General features: G+C 45.7%; 1 protein-coding gene across 3 annotated transcripts; it reads left to right on the top strand.

The window, feature by feature from the left end:
* The first annotated feature begins 289 nt into the window (after positions 1–289).
* IRF4 (interferon regulatory factor 4) lies at positions 290–18,097 on the top strand. Of its 3 annotated transcripts, none has more exons than XM_084796100.1 (9): positions 290–345; positions 1,547–1,795; positions 2,727–2,913; positions 3,733–3,821; positions 4,486–4,627; positions 5,946–6,053; positions 8,272–8,625; positions 12,445–12,557; positions 14,656–18,097. In XM_084796100.1, the coding sequence occupies exons 2-9, from the start codon at positions 1,580–1,582 to the stop codon at positions 14,794–14,796; spliced, it is 1,350 nt and encodes a 449-aa protein (XP_084652226.1). In that variant the 5' UTR covers positions 290–345; positions 1,547–1,579; the 3' UTR covers positions 14,797–18,097. The 3 variants fall into 3 exon arrangements, with proteins under 3 accessions (XP_084652226.1, XP_084652225.1, XP_084652227.1); XM_084796099.1 differs by having other exon boundaries at positions 4,483–4,627; XM_084796101.1 differs by lacking the exon at positions 5,946–6,053 and having other exon boundaries at positions 4,483–4,627.
* The last annotated feature ends 8,681 nt before the right edge of the window (positions 18,098–26,778 follow it).

Below are 26,778 nucleotides of genomic sequence, written 5' to 3'. Positions count from 1 at the left end.
CCCACTGGGCTGAGGATTTCCGAGTGCGTCAGAACCCCAGCCCCCTCCACTGGAAGGGCTGGAGAAAGTCAAGGATTGTCCACAGGGAGAAAGCCCCTGACCCTATGGGCTCCAGTCCAAAGCTCCAATTCGAGCCCGCCACCTTCGCTTTGGCCAGGCCGGGGGCTGGAGTGGACGGCCCGCCTCAGTCTAGGAGAGCCACGCCCTCGCAGGCGGAGCCGCCGTGCCCCGCCCAGCGCTGCTCCCCGCCTCCGGCTCTATAAAGTTCCTCTTTCTCACCTCACTTTGAGTTTCACCACTTGAACTTGGGACCCTTTGCTGCCCTCAGCTCAGAGTGCGGGTGAGGTAAGGCCTGGAGTCGGGCAAAAGAAGGAGTGTGAGGCTGGAGGCAGAGGATGGGGCGGGAGCGAGAAGTCCGGCTTCCATCTCTGAGCCCGAGGCCCGGAGGTTGCTTGCGGAGATACGGGGCTCCGGCTCCCTTAATCTGAGCTGGCCCAGGACGTGCACACTGCGTGTTCTGTGTGAAGCTGCTTGGGCGGGCGTTCCAGAACATCCCCACGGGCTGGGCGGGATAAGTTAACGGGACTGTCGTGTCATCAAAGGAACACGCACTAGCAGCAGCTTTTCCACAGGGGGGACAATCCCTGACGCTGCCTGTTTCTGTCAGGAACTCCTTTCTCAACCTTGGTTCATAAGAGACCCCAAACTCATCGAGGGGTGCAGCGCAGGATTCCTAGCCAGATGGCTGAAGAGAACTAGGAGCTCCAAACTTGGGGAGCTCAAAGCCCCTTCCCCCACGCCTTTCTTCGCTTCCCGCGCAAGGGAGCCGGTGTTGCTGTCCGCAGCACCTTGCATCGCCTTTGCTCCCGCCTGGGGTCGCGCTGACCCTCTCTAGGCCGGAATCTCCCGCTTCTTGGCTGCGGCGTTTGTCCCATATCCAGACTTGTTGCTTCCAGGGTGCACGTAATTGTCTCTGGCTGGGTAGGCCTGGCGTTAATCCCGGGACAAAGTGAGGGTGTCCAAGAAGAAAGTCAAGGGAGAAGACATCTAGGTACTGCACACCTGTAAGGCATGGCCACAGGACCTGGACAAGGGCTAGTCCACGTGCCAGGTCCGTCGCGCCTAAGGGCACCAAGGCAGCCTGAACCCAGGAAGGGGCGGTAGAAGTAGAGTGAGGGGAAAATAGGGTGAAAGCAGTTTGGAACTAGTGAGCAAGCTAACGGGGCGCCCATGACTTGAGATGCAAGAGTTGGGGTCTGAGAACAGTTGTATGTCTAGGAGCTTGCGATGGAGTGCGTTAAAATACTAGACAGTGAGTTCTAGATGGGGTGAGAGGAAGGACCTTGAGGATGGTGCGCTCCTCGGGATGCTCCCCACAACTTAGCCAAAGTACTTTCTCTTGGCGGACTCCGGAGACACTGGCACTGCACGCGAGCACCTCGCAGCCTCAGAGACTCCCGGGGCCTCGTGGTTGCTGCGAGAGTTTGGGACAGGGAGCCTCAAGAACAAGGCAAAGGTGGCTGCAAGGAAGTTTGTCTCCTTGCAGCGCGAGAGCGCAGGAGGTCGGCACAGGCACAGCATGAACCTGGAAGCCGGCGGCAGGGGCGCAGAGTTCGGCATGAGCGCGGTAAGCTGCGGCAACGGGAAACTCCGCCAGTGGCTGATCGACCAGATCGACAGCGGCAAGTACCCCGGCCTGGTGTGGGAGAACGAGGAGAAGAGCGTCTTCCGCATCCCGTGGAAGCACGCGGGCAAGCAAGACTACAACCGAGAGGAGGACGCCGCCCTCTTCAAGGTGACTGGCATTCGGGATCCCAGGGCAGAAAGGAGTCCGGGGAAGAGAGGCGGCGAGTCTGACAGCTCTAGATGCTTTGTGGCTTCAGGGCAAGGGATTTGGAGGTCGGGTGGGCCCCCTCCCCACGAGAACTGAGTCCTGCTTGGCGAAAGTCCTGGGGAAAGAGGCTGCAAGCTCTCTAGGGATTACACAAATGGGAATCCAGGTCCCAATCTTAAATTTGTGTGGAGGAAGTACTTCCAGTCCCAGGAGCATCCCTGGGGCTCTAGAGGTGTCCCGAGGCTGGGGTTCCTGTTGCACAGCCCATTTAGTCTGTTCCCTGCCCTTGCCACTGCTGACTGCTAGGACCACTCTGCTTCCCGGTCTCTGTTCTGCTACTTTTCTGAACTTCTCTGTGAGTTTTGTTTCTTTGCTTGGGCTCCTCTGCTGTGTGATTCTAGTTCTGGAAGCTTCCATCTCTGTTTCTGATTCTCTGAGTGGCTTTGGCTATTTCAAGTCTTTCTCTGGGAGCCGCACGCCCCCCCCCACCCCGTGGGAGTCCCTGAGGACCCAAAAGAGCTTGCTCACTGAACTGTGAAGCCCCCCAGCTTCCATCTGCAAGCAGGGTAGGGGAAGGGGACTTCCTGCGGGAATTTGTTCCAAGTACCTCTGTGATTTTGTAGACGTTCTCTCCGGGCCAGCTTTCTCCACAGCTCTGTCTTGTCTACATTTGATTCAGACACTGGGTGTGTACAGCCCACACTGGGGGTAGTCTCCCTATCTCACCCCAGGGTCCTCGGTGAGAAGTTCTTTCCTTAGAGGGCCTCCGCTATCATCGTGGTCCACATTTGGGCAACAGCAGATCTGAAACACCAACCTTCCTTTCAGAACCCGCAATCCATGGATTCCTTTTGAAGACCTGAGCTTGACTTTTCCTTCTCTCCTTTCTCAGGCTTGGGCACTATTTAAAGGGAAGTTTCGAGAAGGTATCGACAAGCCAGATCCTCCTACTTGGAAGACAAGACTTCGATGTGCTCTAAACAAGAGCAATGACTTTGAGGAACTGGTAGAGAGGAGCCAGCTGGATATCTCTGACCCGTACAAGGTGTACAGGATTGTTCCAGAGGGAGCCAAAAAAGGTAGAGGATTTTCCCAGTACAGATCACAGGATAGAGGCAATGGGACACTCACGGAGCTTTGGTTCCTACTGAGGGTCACTTTCTACAACGACTGTTGTGTAGCCTGCTACCTTCTGCCCCATGCATGGTTAAGCCCAGCACTCTCTTAGTCCAGGCTGTTAGGGTTGTAAGTGAAAAACCTTATGGTGTTTCTGTAGGATAACCTCTCAGGTTTTAAGCCCATGGGCGTGTAGATATGTATACACAAGCATTGTGGTTACTCCATTCAATGGGAACATGGACCAAATTTCAAAAAAAAAAAAAAAAGCATCTCCATTAAAGATTTACTTACCTAAAAGCCCCTACTCTTCAGAGAAGAAAACACACCACACACCCCAAAAGTATTCACATTTATTGTGATTAAAAATGCCAGTTTCTAGTATGACATGGTGTGCTGGGGTACCTATGAAAAATCAGACTTTGAGTTGCCCTTTCTCAAGATTCCAACTAGTGCACCTAGAGCTGTGTCCAGGCATCTGTGCTGTGTTCCAGTCCTGCAGGCTGCCTCAGCTCGGCACCATCTCACTGCCGTTAACCACTCGGTAGATCACAGAGCCTGTGTGGTGTTTCCTCCTGTGGCTGTCGCACACAAGTCAGAGTTTGTCTAATCAATTTCATGGCCTGGAGAAAGCAAATTACTTAAAATACAAACACCGGATTGGTTAGCGTGGCTAGGCATTCTAAGAATTAAGTGCTCAGGTGCTTTTGTACGATTTGCTGATCAGCTAAGTCAATTCCTTGTTTTACTCTGTGCTGTTTCTTTTCTCCCAAAACACACAGGAGCAAAGCAGCTCACATTGGAAGACACCCAGATGGCTATGGGCCACCCCTACCCCATGACAGCACCTTATGGCTCACTGCCAGCGCAGGTATGTGGCAGACTCTTGGTCTTGTGGAAGGCTAGGCTGAGATTTTGGTTGGCTGCACACAGAGGGGGAAATCGCAAATGAAATCTGCAGAACTGCCTTCCTATTGGCTGAACAGACTCCTGGTCAGAGAAGGGTGTTTCAGTTTCAACATGGTGTCACTGTCCCTGCCGCCATGGCTAAGTTGGGGAGTTTGGTGTCCCACCTGTGGAGATACATGTCTACTGCTGGTCAGATCTTCTGGGAACCAGACCTTTTGTGGAAGTCAAAGGTTTTCGAAGTAGTACTTTATCATGTGAAACCACAGGGCAGCTGACTTCTTTAGGCTTCCCCGATGTGAATTACAGCACTGTTTGATTCACTTTGGTGGCTTAAAAAGGGCAGATTTCATTGCAGTATTTTTGGTGCCAGGCTCAGCCATATGATGAAACTTTACAAAAATCATGGCTTTACACAATGCCTCCACTGTGCTTTTAGACCCTCTGTGGTTGTTTTCTACCTAGTGTGATAGACAGTTCATGACATTTTTTGGACAAAATGACTTGGCTGTTGGTAAAAAATAAAAATAAAAATAAAAAAGAGGTTCCCCAAGGAGTTTGCATGATATGAAAGGATCCCAACCCCCACTGATGGTTTCCTTTTAGCAATCCCTGTCCTTTGTCAGCAGGTGCATAACTACATGGTGCCACCCCATGACAGGAGCTGGAGGGATTATGCCCCTGACCAGTCACACCCAGACATCCCATATCAGTGTCCTGTGACATTTGGCCCCCGCAGCCACCACTGGCAAGCCCCATCTTGTGAAAATGGTAAGGAATGTGCCAGGGCAACAGACAAAATAACAACCTGGGCTCGGTGTGTGTGTGTGTGTGTGTGTGTGTGTGCGTGTGTGGGCAATGCTGGGTGACCCCTCCCGGGCAGCACCACAGGGCTTTCTCCTTCCACAGAGATGCCAGAGGGACATCACATGCAGCTGGTGTGTGTATGGGGGTGGAGGGTGCGGTCACCTTATCCCGTAAGATGTGGAAGTCTTCAGAGCCATGATAGGCCTCACTCTGTGTGGGAACTTAACTAAAAGACCCCAGGCCACCTCTGTAGGGACTTAAGGAAACCATTGTCAGCTCATGTCCCTTGAACAGTGATGAGTCATTTGTGGCTGTTCCTGGTACCAAGGAAGGACCAGAGCAAAAGCAATCCATACAATATCCCTTCAACAGTGTTAGCCTCCAAAAGAGCCACATGGCTCCCCCAAGACGTGAGATGAGCTTCCACAGAAGAAACACTAATTAGCCAGACAGACATTTTCACAAACGCTCAGTGAAAATGGTTATTTAAGCATTTATTTAGGCAAGTGTACTGAGCTGCCACCCCCCCCCCCCCAAAAAAAAAGTCCTCTTTTGACTGTGTGTTTTAAGGTCGTCTTGCTAAATTACCTTGGTTAGATTACACTTGGTCCCTCCTGCCTTGAACTCTTGAATAGCTGGGTACAGGCCTGTGCCACCAGGCTGGGCATAATACAAGAAGTTTTTAGGACTTTCAAGCTCATCATTTAAATAGTCTTGACACGGGTCACCACATGAGTAGTTCATTTATATTGTTCTGGAAATAATTTCCTTATCACAATTTCACACACACACACACCCTCAGTACCTGCATCCCATTCATGCTTAGATCAACCTTGGTTTAGTGTGACCTAAGCTTCTCTGCTGCCAGGAAACATGGTTCATTTTCCCCCAAGCAGAACAAGGTTGAAGGTTGAATAATTTATTTGTTTTATTTTTTTTTTAAACTAGCCTCATTTAAATTTGAACTTTGGCTTTGCTGGGAACTTGTTGTGTGGGGTAGTGCAAATCCCTCTTCTTCTGGGCCTCAGTTTCCCTATTGATGAGTTTCGCAGAGAGCTCCACGTTTCCCTCCAGAGCACACTGTGGCTCCATCACCCTGCATTTTTTCACTGGACTTGGACTTTGTCCTTTGTCTTAGAATCACATGCTCTGCGGTCAGTGGGTGTTTACAGCCTGTCAAGCTTGGGTTGAAGGTGACAGTCATGGTTCCTCCCAACTCAAGAGCCTCCCTGCACTTGGACTCTCTGCTTAGACATCAACTGATTTTTATTTGCAAATGCAGGTTGCCAGGTGACAGGAACCTTTTATGCTTGTGCCCCACCTGAGTCCCAGGCTCCTGGAATCCCCATTGAGCCAAGCATAAGGTCTGCTGAAGCCTTGGCCCTGTCAGGTGAGTGCAGCGCTTCCTTTAAGGCTCTGAGGGAGGTGGCATCTCTCCTCTGGGTAGGTTAGTTTAGGATTTAGACTCTCCCCTTGCAGCTCCTGGGGTCTGGAGTAGGTCTGGCGCAGGCTGTGTGGACATGGACATCACAGTGAATGAAGAACACTATTAGAAATCTCCGCAGCAGTAGTAGGTAGATAAACACTATTTGGATGAAGTCTTTAACCTCCACAGTATTACCTGCCCAGCTTTCCAGGAATGTGTCACCAGGCCCCTCCCCCAGTCAACATCCTCACAGTGCAGAGAGGCTTCCTATCCACAAGGGCTTTTCTTTTCCAAGAGTTGTTTGTCTGTTTGGGGTCAGTCACAAACAGGGAGGCCCTGAACTGCTTCCAGGGAACACTGGTTTTGGACTCTGTCTCTGACAAGTCCTTATGCCTCCAAAGGACCATATAGCTTTGTCTTCTCTGCAGCTTTGATAGAACTGCTGAGCATGCATGGGCTTGATCTAATTTTAAAGTTCTGTTACTAAGGAATCCTGCACCTGAAGATGCTGATCACTTTTAAGGAAGCCCCAGCACACTTGAAGCATGCATCCTATGCCCATTAAGTCTTAAGATGATTTTTTGAGGGGGAATGTCCTCAAATGGATTTTGAATGGATATTAAAAATGAATAGCTTGCACATTACAATTCTCATCATGCCTGTGGCTACCTTAAAAGTCTGTAATTGAAAACACCAACTACATTTTCACAGTTTTAAATACTTCCCTTGTTCTGCAGGGAGGAAGTTTTAACACCTAGTTCCTTCCAGTTCAGATGTTCAGAGAAACCCTGTGAGCCACTCAAGAATGGCAGAGGGACACTTCTGAGCATCAGGGCTTATCACGGACTCTAGAAAGCGCCCAACCCTCTTCTAGAACACCCAAACTTGTGTGGGTGCCCAAAGAGTAGGAAATAAATGTCTATTTATATCTCTGCCATCTTGTAATTCTGGTGACATTAAATGAAATGAAACCTGCCCTACCAGTCACCTCAGATAGCCAACGCCCCCTCTCTTTGGCGCACCACTTGACTTGCTGTTTATAGCGGCAGAAATGGAAGACACCATGATGTGGGTTGTCAGAACCTGCCGTTGAAGAACACGAGGCTTTTGTGGGTTTCTTTCTCGGAGTTTGCATAATTAATGATCAGCCCTCAGTGCACTTTTCAGAAAGCTATTCTTTCCAGGCATTGTTTGGGCTCCAACCACCACCACGGTAGCTGTCTCTGCCTGGGGAGCCCTTTACACACCCAGCTTGCCCTTTCAGCCTGTGGGTGGTGTTTTAAAGCGGTTTCTGCAATCAGTAAAATCATTTGTCAATAAGTTCCTGTCTTAAAGCTGTAAAACACACACACACATACACACAGACAGAGTTGTTGCGTTCTTTTCAGAGTTGAACACAAAGTGTAGGGGGGAATCAGGAGGTTTTATGCTAACTATTGGCTTTTGGAACATTTTCTCATCAATTCCTTTCCCTGCCCCAAGAAAACTGACTTAAAAATGAGAAAATAAAAGTATCACTTTCCACAGCCCAGAAATTGTTATTTTAGTAATGACCTACAACATATCTATGGGGGTTTTGTTGTTGTTTTGTTTTGTTTTGTTTTGTTTTAAGCTAAATGGCATCATGGTGACATTTTAGGGAAGTCCAGAGCTTTTCTTCTGAGATGGCTCTATATTTTTTAGTAATAGAAATTAGTCTCAGAGTTCAACTCCAAAATCAAACTTGAGTTGCTGGAATGTGGACTCCCATTCAGTGGTATTACTTCGTATTTTAGACAAGTGTCATCAGTACTAACATCATCACACACCCCCACAAAAAAAAAAAAACCTTCATAACAGAGGTGCTTCCTAGTAAATTTTGGCTGAAAATCCAAGAAATGCATATGTTCCCCAAGATGAGTAAATGGCCACATTAACACTTGAAAATGGCTGTGTTAGAGAAATAAGTTCTTTCTGTGGGCTTCTCTTGGTATTGAATGTGCTTGCAGTCTAGCAAGGGGAAAAGGGCGGCTAACATCTCCCAAACTTCCTTGGCCCTAGGACCTCCCCCTTGTTTGTGGAGCATCTTGACACACTAGTGGTGTTCCACCTGCTGTAGTCTAGTGGTTGAGTCTTTGGGCCTCTGAGCATTGTGGCACTTGTCTCAGGTCCGACAGCACTGACATCAGAGTTTTGTTCACAGACTGCCGCCTACATATCTGCCTGTATTACCGGGACATCCTAGTGAAAGAGGTGACCACGTCCAGCCCCGAAGGCTGCCGCATCTCCCATGGACATACTTATGATGTCAGCAACCTGGACCAGGTCCTGTTCCCCTACCCAGAGGACAATGGGCAAAGGAAGAACATTGAGAAGCTGCTGAGCCACCTGGAGAGGGGACTGGTCCTCTGGATGGCCCCAGATGGCCTTTATGCCAAAAGACTTTGCCAGAGCAGGATCTACTGGGATGGGCCCCTGGCATTGTGCAGTGACCGGCCCAACAAACTAGAAAGAGACCAGACCTGCAAGCTCTTTGACACACAGCAGTTTCTGTCAGGTAACACACCTTACAATCTGTTGGAATGGAGGTGGCACTGGGTGCTAGTCATGAAGGTCTCAAATGACAGTGTCTGCCTAACCCCAGGCAGAGGTCTTTCTCCTAAGACCAGAGAGCTCACCCAGGAATCGGGTTTCTGCCTGGTTCATGTCTGCTTTGTGTGCCCCTTATTAGCCAGAAAAAGGGACCATATGAGCTGGCCAGGACAGACAATGGTACAGGTTGATATGTTAATTTGTCATTATTATGGGTCTTTTTTTTTATAAATAATCTATGTAGCTCAGACTGGCCTAGAACTAGATATCTTCCTGCCTTGGGAATATGTGCACCACTACAACTGGCCAATGAGTTAAAATGTGGGTTTTCAGCAGCATGTGCCCTTCCCCCCGAAAGATTCCACTGTATTGACTCTATGCTCTCAGCAAGTTTATCTGCTGACACTTCAGCTCATTAGGGGTTCCTAGAACAGTCGAGAAGGTAGAAGCACGTTGTTAACATTCTTGGTTATGAGATGTGTCACCCTTACAAAAGTTCCACACTGCAGGCAGGACAAAGCTGAGAGGGTAAGGAGCTGCATCAGTGAGGGGGAAATTCTGAGGAAGCTTGGCCTTATCTTGGCCATATGGAGGCTTCTGATCATGTTTTCCAGAACCTGTGCTTCTTCTGGTTTGAACTGTGATTGTGTGGAGTTAAGTTAGTCCCGGGCTGGCTTACATGAGGCCATTAGCCCCGCCACTGCCTGGTACCAGCCAGAGCCTTTCCCTAGAATCTAGCAGAGGTTGCCTTGGAGGAGATAGGCTGCTCTGCTCTGCTGCCAGTCCTCCCATCCTGTCCTGAGCTTGTTCTCTTCCCAGTGTCTTTTCCAAACAGCTCATACATCTGGCTTTTTTTGAACCTGAACTTGCATTGCCCCTGTCAGCTCTGTACACTGTGATGCCTTTGACTTAGAATCCATGTACACTATGTTATGGCCAAGTTTCACTGATTAGTATGTGTATCACTTTGCATGTCTATCTTTTCCTTTCTCTCTCTCTCTCTCTCTCTCTCTCTCTCTCTCTCTCTCTCTCTCTCTCTCTCTGTGTGTGTGTGTGTGTATGTTTGGATTTTGGTTTTTGGTTTTTCCAGACATGTTTTCTCTGTGAAGCCTTGGCTCTCCTGGACTCACTTTGTGGACCAGGCTGTCCTCAAACTCACAGAAATCTTCCTGCCTCTGCCTCCCCAAGTGCTGGGATTACAGGCGTGGGCCACCACACCTGCCACATTTCTATCTTTTATTTATATATTTATGTATTTATTTATTTATTTATTTATTTGGTAAGAACACTACTTGAAATTCACATTTAGCATCTTTCAAGTACATGCATGGTCCATTATTACAGCCATTGTTGAGCTTGTGTTCAGCAAACTCCTCCTGTCTTAGTGAGCGTGTAAATTCTTTGACCCACAGCTTCCTAGCCACTCACCCCTCCTCCACTTGTGTTGACCACTGTTCAGTGCTACTTTTATGAGTTCAACTAATTTAGAGTTCACATGGGAGAATCATGCAGTCTTTGTCTTTGTCTTTGTGTGCATGGCTAATGTCACTTAGTGTGATCTTTTCCAGGCTCATCTGTGTTGTTACAAATGACAGGTCTTCCTTCGTTTTAAAGGCTTGGCAATATTCCGTTGAGTTATCTGCATCCCGTCATGTACTCCTTATCTGCGTGTTCACTGGCGGGCACTTGGGGTGACTCCTTCCTTGTGGATGCAGCTCGGGTTTGTGATGCTGTCATATGGGGGCATCTCTCCACAACTGACTTACTCTGCCTTGGATACATACACGGAAGGAGGCCTGCTGAATCCTCACTGTACTTCTTCCTTTAGTTCATTCACACTGAAGACACAGACCGCTCATGTGCTCGGTACTGGTGGCATGCCCTCAGCCTTCTGACGTCCAGTGACCAATATTTGTTTATGCTCACCCAAATCCTCTTTCATTTCCCAAAATAAGCCTGCTCCTTGATAAATATCCTCTTCTGGGAGTTGGGACGCAGGGAAGAGACTCATCTCAGACTCCAAGGCAGATACCTGATGAAATCCTTGGAGCTGGGCATGAGCTAAACCTTGGCCAGACTAAGCCTTCCCTGCTCTTGGAGTGAGTTCTAGTGCTTGTGGACCAAGGCAAAGAAAAACAACATCTGAAGATGGCTGTCTGCATATCCTATGCCTGCTCTGGGGTCTGGAAGTCCTCATGTGCTCCCCTTGAAGGCTCCCACTAACTCCCTGCTTGATTAAGGTAGCCCAGAACAATGACAATTGCCAGAGACAGGACTACGGGGTACACAGTCTTGGGGTATCATTGAGGATCCAGGCAGGAGGCAAATGTCAAAATAGAATGGACACCTTGGGCTAGAAATCTGCTTCTTATGACCTATTAGTGATCCATAAGCAGGAGCAGTTCCCTTTTGTTTCCTTCTTCTGTAGTGGGGCCTGTTGTTTTTGCTGCCCAGAGTCTCCAAGCCTCGCTGAGGCTCAGGGAAGATAACGTTGCTGCTGCTGCTTCTGCTGCTGCTGCTGCTGCTGCTGCTGCTGCTGCTGCTGCTGCTGCTGCTGCTAGGCCCATCGGGTTCTGTACCTAGGGATCCCCACCCAGTGTTCTTGAGTTATCAGGCTGATGTACACTTTCTTAGAGAATTGTACTCACCTGCTAATCTGGCCTAACCTGTGTAGGTGTCTTCCCGGCCACGTGCGATTACACTCCACACATTGTGACTAAACCACTGGGTTTGATTTGAATTCTGGAAGGAGCAAGAAATGCAGGAAGTCAGTTCTGCGAGCTTCTCGGAGCTCTACAGGTGCAGAGAGCAGTGGAAACCTTTGATGTCTACCCATTCAGGATTTGCACCCCTACTCGGGACAGTCCCCATAGGCACAGTTGAGAATTCATATCTGATGGGGGCAGAGTCTTCATGGCTGTTCTGCACAGGCAGCTCCCTTATGTCAGTTCTTTAATGCAGAGAAGGCCTGGGAACCCAGCACCAGCAGGAAGAGCAAGGGTTCATGCCAGCGATTGGATGTGGCCTTCTTGTCCTTTTTAGCAGTGTTGGGGGTGGAAGCCAGGGCTTTGCATGGCGTAAGCAAGTGTTCTGCCGGTGGTGATGCCCCAGCCATGAACATGTCTCTTTTCACCAATCTTCTCGCCTGTCTTGTGTCTCTCGAGTGGGAATGGCCTCAGCACGTACATCCTTGTCAGAGGGGGGTTCATCGGTCCCCTTCTCACTGCATCATTCTGTCTCCAAAATGAGACTGAAGTCTACTCAGCTCTACTGATTGGGGTTTCAGACCTAGTACCAAGTGGAGACCCAGCTGCCATCAGCTGGTATGGGTTATAGATGCCCTTGGCACCCAAACACCACGTGGCCTCCACTGTTAGCCAGTGAGGTGTAACAAATAACCTTGGGCCACCAGGACATTTTAACTCTTTATATTAAAACATCTCCTTTGCCTGTGCTGCTTGTTTGCCTCAACATAGCCACCTTCCTTTTTCTTTTCTGTCCCCCCTCACTTCTTTCTCTAACCTCATGCATTTCTGGGAGGCTGATGTCACAGACCCAAGCTCTTCAATCCTCAAGAATAATGAAGTAAAACCAACATCAAGTCTGGAAATCAGTTGTGAACTTGAACATGTGGTTTTTGTGTCTGCTGTCTACCCTAAGGGCCAGACTTAGGAAAACAGAGCCTGGGCTCCCCCAAAGCAGAATTACACGTGGCTCATGTTTTCCGCTCAGCCCATTTTACCAGGTGTCTGAGCAGGTTTTTTTTTTTCTTGTGGGTTCTCAGAGCTGCAAGTGTTTGCTCACCATGGCCGGCCAGCACCAAGATTCCAGGTGACCCTGTGCTTCGGTGAGGAATTTCCAGACCCTCACAGGCAGAGGAAGCTCATCACAGCTCATGTGAGTACCCGGTTACATCACTGTTAAATCACACAGTGTGGAGATGTCCCTTTTAGAGATGTGGCAAATGAAGAGTAAATGTCAAATCACCTGGGAAAATAAATGTAGACCTTAAAATAGCGTAGGAGGAAGCAGGCCCCAGTGAGCAACACAGCTCAGGGACCCACAACCTACTTCCAGCCAAAGTCTGTCACCACAGAATCAGCAGGGTGGATGCCACGAACCGCTTCGCTTGTCCTGTACTCTTCGTTGGTTCGGACTGTTATCTCCCCTTCTACAGGAATTTTTTAATAGTTGGTACCAAGTACCGCACTCTGACACCTCGGCTTCTCTGTGGTTTTTAAAAAGTTGTCTATTCTGGCAGAGTAGAACTTTCCCACCAGGAAGCTGCCTGCAGTGCGTTAGGGCCGCATAGTTCCTCATGACTTCAGACAGTTCCCAGGCCCTCTTTTCATTGCCGGACTTTGGGAAGTTATTTAATAGTTGGACAAGGGAGTCTTTGGGGGAGATCTAGTCTTCCCAGGAATCCAGGGAGGTCAATCCATCTTCATCTTCATAGCAAATCCAGTTTAAGATGGGTACAACTCTGGCCAGTAAACATCGTTTATTTAGATAATATTTAACAATCACTTAATAATTAAAATGAGTTCTGAATACCTGATGTTTTTAATTAGATAATTTTACTTTACTACATATCTAGAAAAGTATGCAGTACCAAGTAAATCCCAGAATAGCCACAATATCTCAATGCAAATGGGATTTTAATTGTGATGTTTTTTTTTTAAGTGAAAATTGAAGGCTGGGTATATAGCTCAGTGGCAGGCACTTACCCAGAACTGGTAAAGCTCTGCTTCCAGGCCTAATGAGGGATGGGCTTAGGGGCACTGACGTTGAACACCCAGCCTCCCTTCTTGGTTGCAAAAACAAAACTCAAGAAGTAACAAAAATACAGTCCTGGACTTGAGCATTTTCTCAGTTCTGTCTGGTGGTTGATACCAAATGAAATTACGAATGAGTGGGTGAGTCTAGCGTTGTTTGGCAGTATTTTTTTTTTTAAAGTAGTGAGTAAATTCCTACATATATCTAATTTTAAGGATTTAGGTCCATTGGTACTCAAAAAAAAAAAAAAAAGACAACGATGATCCTATAGTCAAAGTGCCTTAAAATGCTGCTGTATATTTCCATAGCTGAAAAACAGGCATGGGCACACCCATGGCCTCTCCTGGTTTTCTTATTACAGGTTTAATTGATATGAGTGGTTACAGAGAGTCATACCAGTTACTATAAAAAAGGTTTGGTTTATGTATGAGTGACTGACACACGCCATTCAGCCTGACTTGATGAGGGCTGCCTTTGATTGGGAGTGTGATCGATGCTCATAAAAAAACTAGACCCATCAGAGCCAGTGAGCCACTGCTTGCCATATGGATGTTTCATGTTGTTCAACCCTGTCTTCTGCTTGTGGTTCAGAATTTTGTGTATTGCATGGCATGATGTGGGCCCCTCTTTCTGTCAAATTCATGAGCCTAACTTATCCTGAATTTTACTTAGCCTTTTGATTTGATCATTTTACCTGATAATGTCCAGTTATTTAGTCAAATATAAATTCTAAGAGGCAGCCAGGCATGGTGGTGCATGCCTGTAATCCCAGCACTCAGGAAGGCAGAGGCAGGAGGATCACTGTGAGTTTGAGGCCAGCCTAGTCTACTTAGTGAGTCCAGGACAGCCAAGGCTACACAGAGAACCCATCCCCCCCCAAAAAAACCCCACACCCCCAACCCAAAAACAAAAACCAAAAATAAAATCTCAAAAAACAAAACAAAACAAAAATGCAAGAGGCAATTGACTTGAAAATGCCACATTTAGCTTCAATTATAAAACCAAGAAGTCTATTTCCAGGGTATTCTATTCCAGGTATTATAAGAACAAACAAAACTAGTTTTTTTAATTGATCTGAATATGAAATGATTTGCTATGTTATTTTATACAGCTTGTGGTTTTGCTTAGAGTCTGCGGGTCATTTCATGATGCCCCAGTTGTGTGGTTTTGAAAAGAATGTTCTAGTAATGCCTTTTTTAAAAAAAATGTCTTATTAAAGGTGGAACCTCTACTAGCCAGACAACTGTATTATTTTGCTCAACAAAACAGTGGACACTTCCTGAGGGGCTATGATTTATCTGAACACATTGGCACTCCAGATTACCATCGGTCCCTCCGTCATTCCTCCATCCAAGAGTGAAAAGCCAGCCTCCGGGAAGGATTTTGCTTTGTTGTAAATACTCTGACAGGGCAGCTGATAGGTGCCCTTTTTCTTTGAAGAGCTAAGAAGTGGGTTCACAGCTGAAGACAACACAAGGGATTTGTGAGGAAAAACAGCTGTACCTGCTCAACAGAGGAGCTTGCCCCAGAAGAGTGACTATCATCCAGGTCTGACAAGTACCAGCACACTGGTGACTGTGCTCTGACTGCTAACTGTGAAACTTTATCAGTGACGTGTTTACATGTCCTTAAATGCTGGTTTTAGCCTGGTGTCGATGGGTCTTTGCTTGAAGACTGAAAAGCTGTGCCAGTGTGAATCTCTGACTAGAGAAGGCAGATTTAAGTACTATTGGTCCATTTCTCAGGGAAGTAAAGTCTAAACTGGAGACTACTCCATCTACTAAAAGAGAAATGTATTCCTGCATGGAAGAGCGGCAGTTCTGCTGGATCATGCCACAGACTGAAGAGACTATAATGTCCTGTAACGTCCCAATCATGCACAGTCTCTCCAAGTGGACCCTGCCTCCCATTTGTTCCTTTTCCTTGGCCTTCCCGAAAAGCCACATGGAGGGTTCTGCTGTCACATACTTGAGCCAAAAAAATTAGGGATATATAAGATGGGGCATTTTTATATATGTCCTTCCATTTAGTAATAACTAGAAAGTATTTTGTTGTTTCCCTTTTTGGTTTTGCATCTCATTCTTTAGAATTATTGCTGACTTGTTTTTCTAAAGGACAGAGAGAGAGAGAGAGAGAGAGAGAGAGAGAGAGAGAGAGAGAGAGAGAGAGAGAGAGACGGAATACTAGAGATGGATTTTTAAAGTTCTATGCCATTTCCCTTTGTATTTGTTTTGTTGGCCATCAGAAGTCTCCATGGCAACATTGGAGGGGCGGAGCTTTTGTGCAGGTTGGGAACTGCCCTGACACCAGCGGTTCAGCTTGCAGCTGCAGACTCAGTGGGCTATTTCTGCTTATTTTGTATATTAGATGCTTCCTCGTGCCGATAATAATTTGACAGATCCTCAAAATTTAACAGACTTTTCAAAAAAATGCATTCTTTCACGTAATCCCAAAAGGTCCTCTTTACCTTCAGAAATCTGGCCCTTTATTTTCTTGTTAATGTTTTGTTTAGATGGCTTTGCCGTGCTCCAGGATTTTTCTCCTACCACAAAATAATTTCTGTTTCTTCCAGGCTAAGAAAGAGTCAACTGTTCTCAAACACTAGCTTTAAAAAAAATGCCACTCTTAATATGTCTTAAGTCACTCAGCATCGTACATTCAATAAGCAACAGAACATTGGGTGTCGTTTATTTTTTAAAAGGAGCCTTTACTAAATAATACATATTACAGAAAATGTAAGCAATTTAGGGAAGGGAAAAATGAAAAGCTTTTTAAACTTAATTCTTCCTTCCTAGAATTAGCTCCAATAATTCAGCCTGTTAAACATGATTTGCCTTTTAAAAGAGACAGAGAGAAATACGATGACACATTCTTATGTGCCTAATGGTACAAAGTTACCTCGTCTTTTGAGTGGCATGTGGAACTCCACCGCAGTGTGCCTGGGTGCAGTTTAGACATCTCATTAGCTGCTAGTCATGAGTGCATCCCAGCAGTCCACTGAGTCTCATGAACTGAAGTCACTTATACATCTTATAGATGCAAAACATTCTGGGATATATTATCCCAAGGGAAAATGAAGGCAAAATTGGGAAGTGCTCTTTCCTGGAAGCCTCGCACCATAGCTGCCCTCCTGGAGGAGGGGGTATTTAACCATGCCCTTATCTGGCACTTCACCGGACTTCTCTGCCTTGTCCCTTAGGAGAGCGAATCTTCTCCTCTGAACATACCCTTCATCCTAGTGGCCATGTGCATTTTTTTTTCCTTTTCCTTAATGTTATGCTGCTTTGACAGTGAAGCTGAATTCTCTGGAAAATGCTTGATGGTTTGGGCCACCAACTCATATGTCCCTTTACAGCCATGCGTGCTGATGGCTTCAATCTTGAGGGCTCTGTAGGAAAGTGAGGCACAGAATGATAGGCAAACACTCCCGACACATAAGGAAAAGCTCTCTCAACCCTTGGCGAAGCAAAGGGGACGCACATAGTGGGATTCAGGCTGTCCTCTTTGGAAGTTGCTGTGGAGGAGGTAGGCTGAGGAACACTGCATACAGGGTGCATGCCATCATCTTGTTTCTGCTCCCAGAGCAGTCAGTAGTGTCTAGCTTAAAACCAAAAGCCCCAAACCCCTCTGTTGTTGTCCTGGACAGAGAAGCTGATAGAAACTACATAGAGAGATCCAGGTAGACTCTGGGATTGGATCAAGGAAGGGCCTGCTTCATTGTGAACACACCGGGACTGCAGGGGCCTGGGTGCACTGCCCGAGTGGTTGTATGCCAGGCACAAGGAATGCCAGCAGGCTGAGTTTGGTGCCTGGCTATGGCATATGTAAGGTGCCCTTGCCCTGCAGAGGACGTGAGTGTGAGCCCCAGCAACAGAGGATTCTGGGAGTCTGAGTATCATGTCCCACACAGGAAGGGCCTTTGATACTGCTTTTAAAACGTATTTTCCCATTGGTGATAGTTTGATAAAATGCCCAACAAGGTTTAAAAGCCTTTCATTCCTCTCCAGTCAGTCTTGTCCTACCCATTAGTGGCTATTAATACCTTTTGGGGTTATTGGTGAAAATTATGAAATTGTTAAGGTCTCCGTTTTGTTACTTAATCTCCCTAAATCGCGTGACTGCTTCACACATTTCAGTGTGGCCGTGAACCTGCCATAGCACACACACCTTTGCGCAGTTTGTTTCTTCACTAGCTGAAGTCTGCGCTGTAAGTAGGATTCCCTCGGTCCTTGCTAACTACTGCTCACTGAAGGCTGGGAAGGCTGATTTTCCTGGACTTTATTCCCACTGCTTTGAAGAACATGTCTCCAGGGTATATTGAAGCAGAAGAGAAGAGAATCCGACAAGCCAGGTCTATAAGACACCGACACATGCTTCAAGCCCTTCAAGGTGAACCCACCTCACACAGAAAAGCACGGATGCTGCTCTGCTCCCATGCCCTGTGCACCCACCTCACGGGGAGAGAACTGTTGGGGACTAGGACTCAGAGTTCTTGGTTAGAGCTCATACTTTGGACGTTCTGCCATGTCTGGGCCTGCCAGGCAACCCTGCCTGCCACCCTGTGGGCAGTGTTTGCCTACGCCATGGATTTCGCTGTAAAGTTGCTTCACAAAGCAGACTGTGTGTTTTTAAATATTTGATAAATAAAGAATTTCTAGGAAGATTGATTGTAGAGCATTTTTATTGCCATCCCGACAGCCCTTGAAATACTTCCTCTATCTGCTGGGTTCTTGGTGAGGCCGTCAGCAGCCCTACTTCCTTCCTGGCTGCTGCCTGTGTGTCCCTGAAATCAGATCTCTAAAGTGTTCAGCAGAGAGAGAGGGAAGAGAGAGAGAGAGAGAGAGAGAGAGAGAGAGAGAGAGAGAGAGAGAGACAGAGAGAGACAGAGAGAGAGGTAGAGAAAGAGACAGAGAGAGACAGAGAGAGACAGAGAGAGAGGTAGAGAAAGAGACAGAGAGAGACAAAGACAGAGAGAGACAGAGAGACAGAGACAGACAGAGACAGAGAGGGGAGAGGGAGGGAGAGAGGGAGGGAGGAAGGAAAGCAAACTAGCTCCACAACTCTGCCTGAGTCTCCTCAGCTGTGTCTGGGGGAGCACCTGTTCACCCTGCGCCCCTTAATCCTGTCTCCTCCTTCCTAGATCTATGTTCCAAAAGGCCTGGTGGACCTTGAGATTTTTTTTTCATATTAAGAATATGAAAAAATTATAGTGTATGTGTTTGCCTAAGTGTAGGTACATGCACATGCAAGTGTCTGTATGGTCAAGAATGGAGTCTGATCCCCTGTGGCCGTAGACACAAGTGGTTGTTAGCCACATAAGTGGGAACTAGGCCCAGAATTCCAGCCCTCTGGAAGAGCAGCAAGCACTCTTCACCAAGTTGAGCCATCTCTCCCATCAGGAGAAATAGGTTTTTAAAACATTGTTTCGATGTTTTGTTTTATACTTCAAGTTCCTCTCATTTTGTTATCATGTGGGTACCCAAGAGTGAGCCAGCATTATGATAGGCCAGATTCTAGGGGACAGGCACGGGGTATAAGGGGAATCCTGGCTGTCCCCCAAGAGAGAACCTTGGCTGAACGACCTCTCCGAAAGGCCAAGCCAGAGAATCTCATTCTCGTCTGCATCAGTCTTCCTGACATGGCTGGGAGCTTCCATGTCTCATAGGAAGACTGTCAGCCCAGGGCTGGAGCCTTGGCTGCAAAAAGCCCAGGGATTCACAGCGTTCTGGGAAAAGGTTCTAGCAAAGACCTTGGATGCCCAGAATATTATAGTAATTTTGAATTTACTAAATGGTAATCAGTTACCCTGCTACTTTTGCTTTGGGAACTCGCTGAGCATAGATGGGCCCAGGTCAGCACATACAGCCAGGATTTCACCAAGTAATTCTACTACGTGAAGCTAAGCTTGTTTGAAAAAATGTTGCTGGCTTGCGTTCTGGAGTGTTTTGTTTGTTTGTTTGGTTGGTTGGTTGGTTGGCTGGTTTTTGTTTTGGGGGGTTTTGTTTTTGTTGTTGTTGTTTTAGGGTTTTTTGTTTGTTTGTTTGTTTGTTTGTTTGTTTGTTCCCACAGGGCCCCAGGTCTTAGACATTTCCTTTGAGTTCAAACTCTAACTGTTGGAGTTGGTTTCCTGCAATTAGCTGGTAGTACCAACACAAACACAGATGTGCTTTGCACATGAGCAATACTCTTCCATCCCAGAAAAGCACGATGTCCCCTACATGCCATATTTCTGGGGAGGGACTGAAGTGTTGGTTGTACTATCTCATGATTTCTAGCAGACACATGCCTTTTCAATTTCCAGTTGTGAGTTAAAGGGCCTCCGAGGCCAACCAGCACGTTCCTTCTACAGCTTGAGCCAGTGGCCACAGGCCTATCACCAGGATGTCTACACAGGTCCTCTGCTCACCTCAATGGCTCTCTCCCATGAGAATAGACTACCCTTTCTTACAAGAGGCACTTCACCGTCTATGTGTACCCTATTAGGTCCTGTGCCACTGAGAAACAATTGCACACTCTATCTCTTGCTTTGCCCCCTCTCCTTTGGGACCAGGGATCAAAATGGCCAGCATAGTAAGACAAACTCTTTCAGCCCTGTTAGCCTCCTACCTGAGGAGAAGAAAATGCTTAATCTAGGGAGATAAGATGGAAGAACAAATGAGGTGTAGGTACCAGCTGTCGCTTAAAACAATAATTGTGTTCTGCCTCCTGGAAGAGCCTTGGGGGCTGTTAATCTGAGAAGAGTGTGCTGGATGGAACGGTGGGAACCACAGGGTAGAAAGGAGCACATATGCAGGATGAGAGGATGACTCCATGGTTGACTCTATGGACCAGTAGCTAAGAATGATGGACATGCTGAGATGAGGCTGAGCAGAGCTGAGCCAGGACCATTAACACACGAGCGCGCACACACACACACACACACATACACACACACGTGCACATAAGGGCGGGGCAGGCTAGGGTCCCACTAGCTCCTTCAAGGGCATGCCTTTATTTATCTAACTTCCTCACTGTACTAAAGATGGTATCACCTCCCAGTACTGCTTCCCAAGCACAGAAGCTATGGACTCCAGTTTGAAATGTCTGTGTCTACAGCATAACATTGACCTTTTTTTTTTTCCATTCTTTTTATTTTAACTTTTTTTTTTGATTCTTTGTGAATCAATGTCATGCGCCCGAGTCCTATTCATCTCCCTACACCTTCATACCCATCCTCTGCCCTTGCCACCCCCACAAAGAAAAAATAATCTTCTTGTGGAAGCTGTAGTGTGCCCCACAGTGTCCCTTTTGTCCACACTTCTTTACTTGCAAATGTTCATTGCAATGAGTCACTGGTCTGGTCTGAGGCCTCTGGCTTTTGTTACACGCTAGATCCTCACCATGACTCCTCTCAGACACTATGTGTTGTCTTGCATCATGGCGATCCTGAAGTATTAGATCTACAGGACCAGTCCCTTCGTGTACTACAGCAATTTATCAATGGGGTAGATGTTGGTGTGGGCCAACTCAAAGCCCTGGATCAGGACCTGGGTGGTAGCCAAGTTGGCCAGCCTGCCAGTTCTCCTGCACCCACCCCACCAGGGTAGGCTCTCCAGCACTGCCCTGCCTAGCTCACCCAATGCCACAGCCTACAAGGGGTGGGGTCAGCTCTCCTGCTCTCGTGCCCTCATGCTCACTTGCACCTCTGCCACCAGGGTATTGTACTGCTTGTGGGAGGTACAGGGCCCGCTGCTCTGAGGGCTGCAGCTAGGGAGGGGCAGGGAACTCTGGCCATTTGACAGTTTACAAGTTCATTGATTTGCCCTCCTGACTACCAACTCCTTAAAGACAGAAACTGTGTATGCCATTTTACATCTATTATCAGCCCATGGTGGGAGCTAAGAAAATATATGGGAAAAGATTGGATGTGGAAGCATATATAGGTAGCAATGTCCACTAAGGTTCACAGGTGATGCATCTATGGACCAAAATAGTGTATAGCCACTTAAAGCTGAGTGCTAGGTAGGTGCTTCATGACATGAGAAAGTGATTATTACTTTGTTAGGTTCAAAGAAAGTTTTTTAAAACGATGTAACATATGATGGAGATTAGAACCTATCTCTATGTGCTATGGTGAAAGACCCGAGTTAGGATGAAAAAATCAGATGCAATTCTTGTCAAAGAAAGTTGAACAAAAAAAGAAATTACTCAAGTAGAATTTTCCTCTTTGGAAAAAAAAAAAACCAACCAAACAAACCTGAAGTTCAGATTTTCCACAGGTGGCGTGGAGTGGTCAATCCCTGTGACTGTTCAGATGAGCTACGGAGAAGCTCAGAAAGCATGCTGCTAAGCTTGGCGCAGTCGGTGGTGGGTGTGCCTGGGAAGGGTTGTGCTGGTTATCAGGGTCAGTACAGGCAGGTGGGCATCCCACAGGCTCTCAGACTTTGGTCATGGGAAACCCTGTGCATTGGAAAGAGTGACACTCTAAACATGAGAGGTGAGGTTGTACTCGGCAGGTGGAATGCCTCAGGCTGGAGAATCCCATCTGAAGGGAGAGTTCCCACAGCAGAAATGCTTCCTGTCAGGAAGGACGTACTTCCTTACCTTGTTGGAATTCTTAAAACCAGCAGGCACCACCCCACCTCCCTCAGGCAGAGAGTTCTACAAAATATAATCAAGGAGAGAAAAAAAAATCATATTGTGCCATCTAGGAGCCACAGGTAAGGTTGTAGTACCTTCTGTTTAATGGGGTGTTGTTGTTGTTGTTGTTGTTGTTGTTGTTGTTTGAGATGCAGTTTCTCTGTGTAGCCTTGGCTGCCCTGGACTTGCTTTGTAGACCAGGCTAGCCTCAAACTCAGAGAGATATATGTGCCTCTGCCTCTCCTAGTGCTGGGATTGTAAGTGTGTGCCACCACGCCCAGCTTTTACTTAATTTTTAAACCTAAAATACTTTTAATGTACACTCTTGTACTTTAATGCCCTTTCTTTCTCTGCATCTATGCCAGAATATTTTCTTTGCTCTTGTCATACCTCTTACACACACATTCATACTTTACTTCCTCCTTCTACCTTTTCCCATTTCTGCATCATTTGACTACTTAATTATTGATACATTAAATGAGTAACTATATCACACACCATCAGTATGCTAGTACTGCTATCTCTAAAGCTTCCTGGGACACGAGTGACACACATGTGTCTTCTACTGCAAGTTAACATAAGGATGGCTATGAAACCATCATATCTGTCACTGCTGTTGGCTTTCCCCTAAATTGTCCTGGGGAACAGGAGTTCAAGTGAAGGCAACTCATCAGGAAGGCTCGAGAGAAACAAAATGAACACACAAAAAGAATGGATGAAAGAATAAAAATTGGGGGACACATCTAACCAAGTGTAAACCAAAACAAAGATACATGAAACAGGAAACAGTAGCCACCTTGACACCTCCACAGCCTCACAGAAACTTAATTCTGTGAAACAAAAGATGAAATGATAGAAAAAGATTTCAGGGCCTCACTTTTATAAAGGGTCAGTGACAGCATAGAAGAGTTTAATACATACACGAATGAAGTAAAGCAATCAACTCAGATTCTAGATTTCAAGTATGCAAAGAAAAAAACCTTAAAATCTGTAAGAGAGGGAAAAATAATATTAAGAATGTCAATAAAGGCCATATAGAAACTTACTGGATCACAAGCTTCACACACACCACATGGATTTAATTGGGGTTACCCTACACAGGAAGTAATGCTTATCCCAGAAGCCATATGTTGCCAGTGGCAACTATGAGATATTTGCTCTTGAGTTACTGGTAAGAGGTGTCCTGGAGATCTTCAAAACAATGCAGGTTATTGCCATTGTGTTGGTGCCCACCAGAACTTCCTGGTACACCCTATTGCTGAACACATCACACACATTGGTCATGAGGACAAAGAAATCAAGTTGGTACTTACTAGGAAGCTGTTTATCTTTTATAGTACTGAAGATGATACATGGAGGGAGAGAGACTGTCATAAATAACCTTTCCTGCCTGTGAGCCCTGTGTAATATAGTAATTACTGGTGTGGCATAGATGTTGTATAAATAACCAACTACTTTCTGATTGGATTTAAGGTCTATTCCACGCGAGGAAAACTCATGCCTGGTGCTGTAGATCTGATCTAGAACCCCTGGTAGGGAATCTCATAGGCCATCGTGGGGAACCTAATGCTATTATTCTGTTAAGTGGACGTAGTATCAAAGTGGCCTCTAAATTCATATCTCTATATACATAGATCAATGCAACTTTCAACCCTCTTCTGAGAAGTTTCTTTATGCAGTGGATGGTACTTAATACAGTAACTCGCAAGCAGCTAATTTGCAGAGAATAAGAGTCAGTGTAATACTCAGCCACAAATGGGACATCCACATCATACGCCCTCCAAGCATTAGGGACTATTAAGGAGGAGGGGGCAGAAGGATTTTGGTGTTGTAAGAGCTAGCTATTGAGAAGAACCAGAGCAAAACACTATCTCCTAGAGACAGAAAGACTGTAGAACTCATGAACAAGTACAAACCAGTCAATATTATGGCACGAAGGGGGCATAAGTCCATGAGGCCCAAATTCTAACTGAGGAGCTATAGATAGTTGATGGCTTCTGGGGGAGAGAGAGAGTCAATAACCAAAACCATGCTCCAATGTATAACCTCACATATAGGAGCATTTGGCAGTGCTAATTGGACTTGATGTGTTATTTTAAGAAGAAGACATGAAATTGGGTTCATAGAGAGGTGGGAGTGGCTCTTGGAGAAGTTGAGGGAAGACTAGGGATTGATGTGTTCAAAATACACTGTACACAGGGAAGTGAGTACAGGAACTCAAGGCAGGAACCTAGAGGCAGGAACTGAAGAAGAGGCTTTGGATAATGGACTACAAACTATAAGCTGGAAAAATCCCTTTCTTTCCCAAATTGCTTTGGTTTTGATGTTTTATCACAGCAATACAAACTCTAACTAACTAAAAAATTCACAAGCTAAGAGTCAAAGGAAAGAAATTAATCTAGTAAGCAAATGTAAGCTTACACCAAACTGTTAGAACTGCCCTTTGTACCTGATAAAGTAGAGTTCAAACTAAAAAATAGCCTTTTGCATACTAACTCTGAATTTGGACAGTAACATTTTGCATTGTGGGGAATGAGGAAAATCTATTCTCTGGTATCTTAAGGTTTTATGGAAGATTCTCACTTTTTTTGATTAATTAAACATTTATATTTTATACGTATACATTTATATTATTATACATATATACAATCAACTACTTATAGCAAGAAGAACCATGACACATTAGAAATTATATAAATGTTACATTCTTAGTGTTTTGTCTGTTTGTGTTTGATAGCCTTGAAGAAAACATCTTTCCTATCTTGGTGCATCTAAAATTCTGAATGCAAATCAATCTCTATTACATCTTGTCATTAGCGACTTAAAACATCCATCTAGACCTAAAAACATCTTAACCCTTAAAAAACTAAACTCCATTGTAAAACTAAGCTACCTGATTGTACCCATATAACTCAATTATAATACAAGGTTTACTTCTAATACTTTGAAAGTGCTATTACAGGCTGTTTAGGATAAATAAATTATACAAGTTAATGGTTAGCTGATCAAATCATGGTCATGTCAATCACTAGTTTACTTTCATCACAAGAATATACATCTTAGGTGCGGCAGATAGATATGATTCTATGGAAAGATAAGGTGGGATAGTTAGACAAGGTCTTCAAAAACCTCAGAGACATGCAGAATATGGCATTTAAAAATGTTTTTATTATTTTAAATATTCACTGACAATGAGACATTTTAACTCCTGGCAACACCCAGCCTACCTCAAAGAGGACGATGAGCATCAAAGAACCTCCTTATGGAGATGGCTTCAAATGTGGCAAATAAGCCACTGGGCAACATGTCCTCATTTCTACCACAGACAGAATTCTGCCTAAAAGAGGGCAAACTTGGATACAGGCAGAGTCAATGGCCAAACTTTGCCAAGACAGGGTAAGCAAGTCCTCAATAGTTCCTGCCTCATAAATATGTCTGTCAGATATATTGGGCCAGAAGGCTGAAGAAGATGCTCCAACATAATAGAGAATTTTGGGTGACCACTCAGGTAAAAAATTGCCTCTGTCATCTTCTCATTTGGAAAGCTATTAAGCTGCACTTCCAGCATACTCAAATAATCAAGTTTATTCCTTCTCACTTATTTTCATTCATTCATTCAATTCATTCATTTGGTTTTTCAAGACAGGGTTTCTCTGTGTAACAGCTCCGGCTGTCTTGGAACTCGTTCTGTAGACCAACCTGGCCTTGAACTCATGGAGATCGGCCTGCCTCTGTCTTCCAAGTGCTGGGATTAAAGGCGTGTGTCACCACCAGCCAGCCCCTTCTCACTTATTTTAATAGATCTGTTGTGTTTAGAGTCACTAGAGGGGAGATTCAGATCAGACCGGAGAGGAGAAAAAATTATTTTAATCACACTTCCAACAAAGGGTTAACATCTAGACTATCTTAAGATATATGCATATGTATATATATATCACAAACACACAAACAAAATTTCTAGTCAATAAATGGGCTAAAGTACTGAATAGACAGTTCTCAGAAGAAGAGACACAGATGACCAATACAGGTCCAACATCCTTAACCATCAGGCAAATGCGAGTTAAAACTGTACTGAGACCCAGAAAACGATCACTCACAACACTGGCAAGGATGGAGTGGGACTGGGAGGGGCATGGGGTGGAGATGTGAGAAGACTCCTTCTCAGTGTTGGGGCAAGCACGAATCTGTACAGCCTCTGTGGAAATCAGCATGGAAGAGTCTCAAAAAACTAAAAATTGAACTACCAACAACCCAGTGTTTTTATCCCTGGAATATGACAGAGGATCCTAAGTACTATCAAGATATACTAGGCCGTCCATTGTTTATTTCTGTCCTATTCACAAAAGCTAAGAACTAGAATGGCCCAGATACCCATCGGTAGATTAACAGCTAAAAACATGGTGCATATATACAATGAAATTCTATTTGACTGTAGAGAAAAATCACAATATTTACAAGGAAACCGATAGAATAGGAAATAGCTGCATTAATTAAAATAAGCCAGGCTGAGAAATACAAATTTCACATTTTCTCTATTGCAGGAACCCAAGAGTTTACTTTTTGTACATGTATCCTGAACGCAGGGCAAAAAGGTTTCCTGGGTTCCATCAGGCTGCAGGCATGGTGTGTGTGTGTGTGTGTGTGTGTGTGTGTGTGTGTGTGTGTGTGTGTGTGTGTGTGTATAGGTATCATGTGTTAGAGTAGATGCTCACTAAGGAAAGAA

This window comes from Acomys minous (assembly GCF_964271855.1).
Source record: "Acomys minous genome assembly, chromosome: 9".
NCBI classification, from domain to species: Eukaryota; Metazoa; Chordata; class Mammalia; order Rodentia; family Muridae; genus Acomys; species Acomys minous.
The sequence above is the reverse complement of the archived record's forward strand: the minus strand, read 5'-3'. Positions and strand labels throughout refer to the sequence as shown.